This window comes from Trichoplusia ni, chromosome 4, assembly GCF_003590095.1.
Source record: "Trichoplusia ni isolate ovarian cell line Hi5 chromosome 4, tn1, whole genome shotgun sequence".
NCBI classification, from domain to species: domain Eukaryota; kingdom Metazoa; phylum Arthropoda; class Insecta; order Lepidoptera; family Noctuidae; genus Trichoplusia; species Trichoplusia ni.
This window is the reverse complement of record NC_039481.1, coordinates 7,697,544-7,708,098: the sequence shown is the minus strand read 5'-3', so window position 1 is coordinate 7,708,098 and position 10,555 is coordinate 7,697,544. Positions and strand designations below refer to the sequence as shown.

At 35.2% G+C, this 10,555-nt stretch overlaps 3 protein-coding genes and 1 long non-coding RNA gene across 7 annotated transcripts; 2 read left to right on the top strand and 2 right to left on the bottom strand.

Annotated features, from left to right (window-relative positions):
* Nucleotides 1-141: 141 nt before the first annotated feature.
* LOC113492856 lies at nt 142-2,430 on the top strand. Of its 2 annotated transcripts, none has more exons than XR_003400535.1 (3): nt 142-201; nt 760-827; nt 1,900-2,430. It is a non-coding gene; the product is annotated as an uncharacterized LOC113492856 (long non-coding RNA). The 2 variants fall into 2 exon arrangements; XR_003400534.1 differs by having other exon boundaries at nt 760-835.
* A 2,594-nt stretch (nt 2,431-5,024) lies between these two features.
* On the bottom strand, nt 5,025-6,464 carry LOC113492852 (protein canopy 4-like). Its single transcript, XM_026870550.1, has one exon. It carries the CDS (start codon nt 6,131-6,133, stop codon nt 5,462-5,464), a length of 672 nt encoding a protein of 223 aa, XP_026726351.1. The 5' UTR covers nt 6,134-6,464; the 3' UTR covers nt 5,025-5,461.
* A 251-nt stretch (nt 6,465-6,715) lies between these two features.
* LOC113492854 (N-acetyltransferase 9) lies at nt 6,716-7,625 on the bottom strand. Of its 2 annotated transcripts, XM_026870552.1 has the most exons (4): nt 7,473-7,624; nt 7,288-7,397; nt 7,149-7,205; nt 6,716-7,060 (listed from the first exon to the last, which is right to left on the bottom strand). In XM_026870552.1, exons 1-4 carry the CDS (start codon nt 7,547-7,549, stop codon nt 6,720-6,722), a joined length of 585 nt encoding a protein of 194 aa, XP_026726353.1. In that variant the 5' UTR covers nt 7,550-7,624; the 3' UTR covers nt 6,716-6,719. The 2 variants fall into 2 exon arrangements, with proteins under 2 accessions (XP_026726353.1, XP_026726354.1); XM_026870553.1 differs by lacking the exon at nt 7,149-7,205 and having other exon boundaries at nt 7,473-7,625.
* Nucleotides 7,626-8,069: 444 nt separating this feature from the next.
* Nucleotides 8,070-10,513, top strand: LOC113492851. 2 transcript variants are annotated; one of them, XM_026870549.1, is made up of 4 exons: nt 8,070-8,203; nt 8,500-8,862; nt 9,032-9,218; nt 9,422-10,513. In XM_026870549.1, exons 2-4 carry the CDS (start codon nt 8,513-8,515, stop codon nt 9,674-9,676), a joined length of 792 nt encoding a protein of 263 aa, XP_026726350.1. In that variant the 5' UTR covers nt 8,070-8,203; nt 8,500-8,512; the 3' UTR covers nt 9,677-10,513. The 2 variants fall into 2 exon arrangements, with proteins under 2 accessions (XP_026726350.1, XP_026726348.1); XM_026870547.1 differs by having other exon boundaries at nt 8,070-8,261.
* Nucleotides 10,514-10,555: the final 42 nt, after the last annotated feature.

The window sequence follows — 10,555 nt, the reverse complement described above, 5'->3', positions numbered from 1 at the left end:
AACGAGTTGATATACTAACAAAATGGGAGGAGAAGTCTCGGAGTTGATCGACGCGTTCCTGCTGCTGTTCGGCGGACGGGCGCCTGTCCAACATCTGGAACGAGTCCAAGGGCCGCATCATGCTCGCGCTCAGCCAGCCGCTCCTCGCCGCGGGCTCGCCGCCGCCCAGCGAAACGGAGACTCACATTCACCTGTCTACAGGTACTTACACAATGCATACAAAATCTTAAACCAGTTTCTTGAAGACTGATCGAAATAAACTTAGTTTTCGTCTTTCTTAGCTGCAATCACTAAATAGAATAACAACACAACATGTAAAATTGATCAGTCTGACAGTAACTAGGGTTAGATATGTAATATAAATCACTTTATGTAATTGTATTTGTATGTGTAGTGCTAAAATCATGAATGACTTGATATCGCTTGTATTAGAGTTACCCCATAATTATTTGCCAATTTTGCACAGTCTGGCGGGGGATATTGTTGTTTGTTGGTAGGTATGACGCTCAAGCGAGCCCAACATACATACTGCTGAACATTGGCATAACTAAGGCAGGCCATAGCCAAAGGGAATAAGCTCTGGTCTGTTTCTGGTCACTGTTAAAGTCTACGATATAATACCAAAGATAACAAACTTAAGAACACAACCTTCTTTCAAAAACCTGTATATTGGTTAAAGAGTATAATTCACTTTCAACTGACGCCACATACAATATATTTAATAAGCTCAGTGATTAATGAAAGCCTTTGGTTGTTCAGCAGGAGTTCAGCATCACCGCCCCCGCCAAAGTCGCGCCGCTACGAAACGTTATACGAGCCTCAAGCAGGTAACTGGGTAATTATTGCACCGCTTGTATTTGCAACTGTTACGTCACGGAAACAGTACACTAAACACTGACTAAACTTATTCTAAAACCTGTGCAACCAAGAAAAGTACTATTATATCCTGAAGATTATATGTAGTATAAGCTAAGGTTCGTAAATATGGTCAATATTTTTTTTTGTGCTTACTTAACACTAATTTATCTCTCTTCTAAACGTTCGCACGGAATATGTTATCTATCAAATATTTTACAAATTTTCAAAGTACTCCTGATTCAATGGTTGTAAGCACTTTTCCTTAATAAGTTTAGTCTACACTGATGCCACAATATAATGCAACTAAGAAAGTTCTGTAGCTGTTTTTTAATAGTTTGCATTCATGATGTGATTGCACTTTGAATTCGACCTATTAAGAATTTATTTAAATAATTACAAAAAAAGTTGCAAAGTATTGGTATCACGCTATACGCAGAGTTATCACTTTTTAGTATACACTAGAATATCTAGTAAGATAGTGTTGAGTTTGTGACAGTGTTGTTGTTTGGAAATTAATAGCATTATTGTAGAACGTTAATAGTAACTAAGCATGCGTGTTGTTTTTTAGAAGGCTCAGTAGTACAGTACCTACTTAGAGTGTACTCATCAACAATAGCATATTACTGACTTTTTGATGCTACAGTGTCACAGAAATGACTTAGAATAATGTTGTCATGATTGGAACTACTGTTACCACTAAATAAATACAGTTTTTAACATTTTAATACTGTACAACTACTTTTTGTCATTATAAATTATCCATGCACTGTTAAATAATGATCTACTTCTCAAACACAATTTTGATTAATTAACAAGTCACTATAAAGCGTTTTATCAGTTTTTGCAACGAACTTATGACTAACAAGCTATGTTTGCTTCAGGTTTTAATAGCGTTGAACATTTATTAATACATTAAATAAATACCTTATTCTGCACAAAAAAAGCATCTATACACAAAACAGATATTTTATATATGTTTAAATGCTGCATTTTAAGCTGAATAATAAAGAAGAATTAAAGAGAGTGGATGTTTGTCGACAGATGCATCGAGCTCTGACCAAACTGGCTCGGAAGCGGCCGCACAGCGACAGCTGACGGACGACGGCTCGGACGACAGCGACGAGGAGTACCAGGACACGAGCCCCTACCTCTAGGCACCACCCGCGGACGTATACTTCGTATTCGTATACATGTACGTCCAGCAACTCGAAGGAAATACGGCGCTGCCGGCGCCCAAGGGCCTCTCGACGTCCTCAAGAGATAAATTATAGTATGAATTACGTCGTTTAAATTTTGTATGCGCGTTGAGTACAAGTGAGCGAATGTATTTAATATAATGTGATTCATCATATGAAATCCTAATCCTATAGTTATTTATTTGTCTTATTAAGTAAATTTAGTTTCTTCTCGCCCCAATATGATTGCAGCATGGCAAGTTGTTAGCACGTATACATAATTACCATCGTGTAAGATAACGATGCAAAATATAGAGTTGAGATATTAATTTTATTTATAAATATTATTAGGTGACACTTTTTGACAGTCGATTAAAAAGGTGCTTATTAATGTTTACTTTTTGTTTCATTTATTTCATTACCCATTCATTCCCACATTTTTATACACCCATTTTACATGTTTATTTGTTTGTCGTTATGGTTCGATTTTTGCAACTCAACTTGAGGCACTCCAGGGTAGCTTCAAATCCGAAGACAAAGCAATTTATAACTATAAAAACGTCTGGACCGATTTTGATAAAATTCGAATGAAGTGACTTTCACTTTTGTTGAATCGCAAAATAACCCACTCAAACCTGGGATCTGTATCTTATTTACACCCACGATCTATACACGTCATTTAAATATACTTATATCGTATTAATAATCCCTTAAATAATGTACTTTTTTAGCATATAAAGAAAGTTGGTATAATTCTAAATTATAAAAAAAAAGTTGTTTGGCTAACCACTTTCATAAGCGTTCGGCAAGGGACGACGAGATTTCTAAGGATTAACTACTTATTGTAACTTACATTATTATTTCCATTTTAAGTCATGAACGGTTTGCCTTTACCGGGATTGCCTGCACTATAGTTTCGGACCCAAATTCAAAACCTTATAAAAAGTTCCGTAATCACACTAGCCCTTTTACACACTGCCTACTAAATAACTGTTATACATACGTAATATAACACGCAGACATAGAAAAATGATTATGCTATTTACACAAACATTTTACTGGGAGGAAATCGAACCCACGTCATCAGGTATAGCAGTCAGGACCAGTCACAAGTAGACCAGCAAGCCAGTCGCAAAACATTTAAAGCAATATAATCATATTTGTAGCACACTACCAAACAAAAAGCAGGGACTACGTCGCAAGTCAAATGGACAAGAAACATGGCAGCGAGCACCACCGACAGTATTTTATTTGATGCAAGTAAAATTATTTCTGACCATCAAATGGAATTTCCCGTTATCGTGTAAAGTAACGTATTCCCCGTCACTTTATGGACAATTTGACAACCTGTCAAAAAGGTCACCTTAGAACGGACAGAGTAGGTACAAAACACATTTTAATGTAAAATTTAAATTTTTACGGTTGTCGGAGGCTGCCCGTCATTATTTACTTACCGAACTGTCCAAAGGTTCCTCATAAAACGGCCTGGTGCCAATTTTTTATCGCACGCGAAAATATTTTTTTCCCTCGTTTTCATTTGTTTTTTAAGGATGCCGAAAAGAGTTGTGTTAAAAGGACAGACAAGAGAGTTTGTGGTGCGACTCCAAGAATATTTCGAGAAGGAAAGCAGTCATGGTAGACCACTAATACCTGTAACAAAAGTTCGGGACCGTGTTGCCGCGGCGTTAGGCATAGGTACTTCAACAGTTACTAAAATATGTAAAGTAGCGTATGATGACAATGAAATAGTACAAAAAAAAACTCTCGACTCCAATGAAGAAACGTCGCCGACCCTGTCGAGTTACTGCAATCGACGACTTTAACGCCGACGGTATTCGTCGTCATGTATATGACTATTACCTCAGGAAGGAAATTCCAACTTTAAGAAAAATGCTGGTATCACTGCGTACTAGTGGTTTATTTTGTGGTCAAAAGACTTCCTTAGCGATAGTACTAAAGCAAATTGGATTTAATTTCAAAAACTCAAGTAAAAAAAAGTTTTTAATGGAGCGTCATGATATTGCCCTTGCTCGATGCGAGTTTTTGAGAAAAGCTAAAGAAATAAAAGACTGGTCAAAGTTGTGTTCACCAATGAAACCTGTCTCAATGCCAGCCACAGAGTATCAAAATCATCGACTGATGATAATGCTGCATCCACAACAGCTGTACCTGTAGGCAAAGGTGAAGAACGACTTATCATTTGTCATGCAGGAACAGCTAAAGGATTCGTGGACGATGCTCTTCTTGCGTTCAAATCGAAATACACAGGCGACTATCGTAAAGAAATTAATGAAGAAGTGTATGAAAATTGGTTCAGGAAACTATTGTTTTCACTCAAGGAACCATCAACTGTATTACTTGATAATGCACCCTACCATTCGCGTCAAATTAATCGAGTTCCAAATAATTCAAATAAAAAGGAAGAAATTATTAACTGGCTTTGTGCTAATGGCAAGCATGTGGATGACTCATACTTAAGGGTAGAGTTGCTAAAAATGGTTAATGACAATAGACCACAAAAAAGGTATGTCATTGATGAAATGGCAGCTGAATGTGGACATACTGTTCTTAGAGTTCCACCCTATCATTCATCATACAATGCTATTGAACACATTTGGGCACAAGTAAAAGAAAGTGCTGCAAGAAAGAACACTACGCCACCTTATACAGGAAACAAAATGATGCAGCTTGTTATTAACGCATGTGGTGAGGTGACAGCTAAAAATTGGGAGAGTGTAGTTGCGAAAACAAAAAACACAATATTTTCTGACTGGGAACGTGAAGTCACCTTTGACCAAATGGAACAGGAACCAATCATTGATACACAGGACACTAGTGATGATGAGTCCAGTTTTTATGAAGAATCTGACAGTTCATCAGAATAATATCTAATATATATTTTTTAAATGTACATAGACAAGATAAATTAAATGAAAATAAACATTTTATTTATGTTCCAAACACAAAAGGTAGCTAATTCAACAGGCAGAGTATAATTTAAGTCTTTATTTAAACTTTCAGTATAATTGTATAAATAAAGCATGACTTACAAATGTTTGAAACTTGCCTTTGATCATGAAATCAATTTGATATTGTGCTTATATAATAAAATAGAAGTAATTGATGTTATTTACATAAAATGGCAATATAAAGTATCTTATTATAATGCTGGGAAGGATAAGTACACATATTATATGAGATTATCATGTAGAAAAAGCTGAAACTTTCAAATTTTGAGCATGATGCACAGTTTCTATAGTACATGGCGACACAAGAGGTATATTAAAGTTATTTCATTTTTAATAATACTAACACTTAATAAATTACAATTGAAATGCCTCCATCCTATCACAGAGCTCATATACTGGAAATAATCAGAATATGTATATTGTTCTTGTACTTTTAATTCTCTAAGAGAACACCTAATCTCATAGTTCTGACTTGTCTGCTTTCCCGCGCTCTCCCTTGGAAGAGCTCAGCTCTTCAGACAAGCAGGAGTCATCAGTTCCCTTCAAGGCATGTTTAGTACACAAATGTTTCTTCAGATCTATCTCTCCTTGATGATTCCAATACCAATCTTCAACAGCCATCTCATTTTCTTCTAATAAACTTTCACACTGCGTTTTCATGTGTGTAATCTCTGCAGATGGCTTATCCCACAACTCAAGTGGAATACCTAGATCTACCTTTACTCCTTTGTCGACCAAACCGTGTAAAGTTTTAAATGTTTGGCTCATACCTTTAGCGAACCTGGTGCTGTCTTGGCGTTCCTTGTGGATGTTGTATTCCAAGATTTTGTCACAAACACCTTCTATGGATTCGATTAGTCTCAGTTCTGACTTCTGGTACTTGGTCTTTTTTTTAGGTTGCACGTCGTCCAAGGAGTATCCAATTTCGATGACATCGTGCACTTTACCGGTCTCTTCGAGTCTGCCTTGCAACTCAGTAGCCAATATTTTGCATACCTCACAACGATTTGCGTACTTTACACCAACATCTTCTTCTGATTTAATTTCTGTGTCATCACGACACGATATTTGAGTAGTAAATAGTAAATACAAACAAATTACACGGAAAAACATTTTTATTAAAATGGACATGTCAATCGCGCGCGTCAATCGGTTGACCACTCAGACTTGACAGATGGCATTACTCGTCTTTGAGCTTGTGAGTGATTGGCGAAATAGTTCCACAGACGATAATATGAAAATTCTTCAAGCTGTAAACTTACTATAGTATGGACTGTAGACTCTTTTTTTCTAAAATAAAAAAGCATGCTAATAAATGAGTTTTTGCGCATTCAAAAATAAGGACTCTGCTTTTTCTACGATTTCAACTACATTAATGTTGATAGTCTGTCCTACTTGTATTTATTATCCTATTGAATTAAAATTCGGCTATTACATGACGAATTACTGATTTACTGCCCCATTTAAAATGTTAGTTAGTACCTTCCTGTAAGAGTAGCTTTGTATTAGAAAATATGTTTCAACGAATTGTGGTTGCATTAAAAAAAAACAGTACGTAGACATATAAAATAAAACTACTGAAGCATATTTAATCGAAAAAACTGTACAAAATAGTTTACATACAACAACAAAACCAGTATTGATGAAAAGGCAGATACGAAAAAGTTCATCTACTACTGAATTTTAGGTTTCATAGTGAAATAAAAAAGATAGTAAATCAACAAGTTTGTAATTCATATTGTGCTTGCTCATTTAACCATTTCACCCATTCACTACAGACATTTTTTTCTAATGTTACTTCTTGGAAAATCTCACTAGTGGACTTTTCTTCAAAACCTAGTTTATTAAACATCTTAATACTAATGATGTTAGTCAAAGATATCTTGGCTTCTATTGTTTTTAAATTTAAATGTTTAATGCCATACAAGAGCATTAATATGACTGCTTCCCAACCCATCTTTTTTCCCCGGGCTGCTTCTTCTGCTATCATTATTTCTATTTCACCTGCTGTAATCTCATTATCTGTCATAAAAATATTTGTGTCCCCAATCATAGCGTCTGAAAAAAGAAATATTATTAATATTGCTTTAGTTCTAATGAACTTTCATAAACTATAATATTATGGAGAGTTAAAATATCTGCAGACCTGTTTCACTGTTTTCTTTATTATAGGTGTGTTTATCTAAGATGATAAAAGTGCATTCTGAAAATTAAAAATTCATATGCTATAATAAATATAGTAAAAAAATGGTGGAAGTAGTTCACAATATACATTTTACACTCACTATCATCATCTTCACACCAAGACTTCTGCATATCATATTCCTCTTCTAATGTTAATGGTTCTGATGCGGTTAGCTTCTGAAGATCTTCAGACTTCATCCATTCGTGGTATCTATAATTAAATATGGACAAAGTCAACAAAGAAGTTTCGTTGTGCTACATAAAGCATAGCATTGAGCTTGCTTACCTAGGCACATGATATTCTCTGTATGGTACTAATATTACATTACGTCCGACTATTTTCGTATTGCTATTCAATTTCATATTGAATTTGTTTATAAAATTTAACAAACTATTTTTTTTGCCTTTTGACGTTTTATTTAAATTGTAATTTTCTGCTGTCAAAATTGTCAGCTCACAGCTGTTTTATTTTGGTTGGAATACGAGTAGGTTGAGCACAGGGTCTAAAGAAATTATTAAGACCCTATTGAAACATTGTTTGTTCTATGACAGCCTTGACATATTTTAACTATTGGCCTTGATTAAGTGGCGTGCCCTTGGAGAGGCCTATGTCCAGCAGTGGACTACGATAGGCTGATGATGATGATGATGAAGGACCTTTCATCCTGTGTGCATTTCTGCGTAACCCGCAAACATATGATAAACATAGCTATACTAAGCATTTACTATCAACAAAAGCGTCTCAAAATTACATGTAGCGAAGTTAGTACAACTATTTTTTTTGTGGTGGTTGTTGTAAAACATATTTCTCGAGCTTCTTCCATAGAAAAAAGTTATCTGTCTACGGAAAAAAGTTTCGAGTTTTGACAGTTTGACATTGACACATAAGAGTATGATTTGGCTATTGTTGTCCACGGATAGTGTACACTTCGAGTTTATTATTGTGGGAATCTTATCAGTAAATGAGTAATCGTTATCAAGATTTTGCGATAGACCTCACCGTTACCGTTAATAAAGGTATTTGGCACATGAAGTGACCTGAATAAAATAAATTGTCATTCAGAAATCATACTAAGTAAGTCCTGTTGATGTTTAATTTTCGAAACGTTACAGTGGATCTTTGTACTTACTAACTAACTAATCTAATGTAACTTACACAATCAAGACAATAAAGATACACTGGCTTTCCTCTCTCCTACCTTTGATGTGTCCCACAAGCTCTACAACTGTTACAGTCGTTTTAAGTCCGATAAGTATCCGTCCTTTAAGGAATCGAGAATAGCTATTGATGTCAATACATGTCTTTCTTTTAGGGTACGGTTGACAATGAGTCAATATGAAACAGAAAGGCGCCTTTGCTGGGGCTACTCCTTAGCATGTGGCTTGCTAGTTCTGACCGTCATCTGTATCGGGATACCGTACAACCACTGGCGTGCTACGCTGGACGTGTGTCCCGGTGGCTACTTCGAGAACACTAACTGCGGCTGCATACTGTATGGACTCAGCACTCAGCAGTATTTTAATGGCGGCCACAACTCTTGGTGCCTGTATGCTGTGTTTGCTCCCCTGCCAGTAATAGTGTATGCTCTGGTCATGGCTCTGTTCCATATGTATAGGGTGTGTATTAATAATGTTGGGCAATATGAGGATGAGAAGTCCACAACTATGGAGGAAATGTGAGTGAAATGCTGTATTTTTTGTATAATTCATACTTATTTACTAAAGGTTTAAAAAGTTGACTATAAAATGATTGGTGCCAACTTATTTGTGTACTGCATATATTTTTTTTACTTAAACTTTAATAATTATTCGTTACTTCAATTAATATACCAACTTTTGTTACAGTGAGGGTGAATCCATAGTAGTCAGCACGAGAACTCGGGTGAGCAGGAGTAATGACTCTGTTATTTATTGCTGGATACCATCATCATGTATTGCAGCTGTGTTTGCACTGGCAACATTGGTGCATGCAGCCATACTGACTGATGGTTTTCTTAGGACCTGCACACAGTACAGAGGATACTTAGTCAAGGTAAATATACTTAATATAATATTTAAGTTGATAATTTTATAAGTATTCCCTTTTAAAATAGAAATGAAAAAAATAATAATTTTACCCTTGCATTCAATTGAAAACAATTTAATTTCTAAGCAGCCTTACTAAGCAATATAATAGTAGATTCATGAATAATTCAACACTTTCTTACTTATTCTGATTGCTATGCAACATTGCAGGAGCTGCGTGCCACAGGGGATCACGCGACCGCGATACACTTCCGGCTCGCTTGCCAGGCGATCTTCGACTTTATGGACTACATACATAAAAACGCGCCAAACAGCCGCCGAGGTGACTTCATCAACACTGGCGTGTCTTTACATCTGGCGCTGATTGCAGCATGGGCGTCTGTAGTCATATGGATTGCCATAGTCGTGCACACCGCTGTCAGGGCATACAAAGAGAGACATGTACTTACTTGCTGTGGGAATTAGACAATAGCTACTCTCATGTGTACAAAGTGAAGTCTACTTTTTTAAGCTATACTTTAAAGACATGATTGTACATCGATTTTTTTGGATAGACATATTTTTTTTTGGATTTACAAATATTTGAGTCGTAAGGCCTTTTAGCTATAAAACAGAGGTTTAATCGCCTTATTAAATTTAGTAAAAAAAAAATACATTATGCCTAATACCAAACAAATTGGTTCATTTTCCACATTTTGTTAATTAGCGATAGTGATCAGTGCTTATAGCTCAAAGCCATAACGATAGTTATTTCTTTCGTTTTATTTTACGAATTTAGGTGTTATACATTTATGGTATCTACTTTAAACTCTAGCTTGTAGATGATTACTGATATATCATAGAGCAAATCTAGCATTCAATATTGCTGGAAAAATGCTTTATTTTATTACTAATCCAGATCAAAATATGTATTTTTTATAACCCACCGTTTATATTGGTATATCGGTAAACACATACTTAATTATAAAAATGCACATTCCAATACGTAATAAAAAAAAGACAAGTACCTCTTAAGCCATAGACTAGCCAAGACTGAACTAACCATATTGTTGTAACAAGCTTTATTAGCTATATTATTGCAGATATTTTTACTGATGTTTACCATTTTATAGCATCTATATAATTTCCTAGATTTTAAGCGTATTTTACAGTTAAGTATTTGTTTTAGATTTTTAAGTAAACAATGTCGTCCATGTGCCGTCCAATTAAATATAAGTTTATTTACAATTGTGTTTAGTTATAAAAATAAACAAGATTCCGTCAATTAAATATTGCATTCTAATATACTAACTTTTAATAATACTTTCATGGTTTTATTTTCTTTTTTCCTTTTAGCTTATTCTG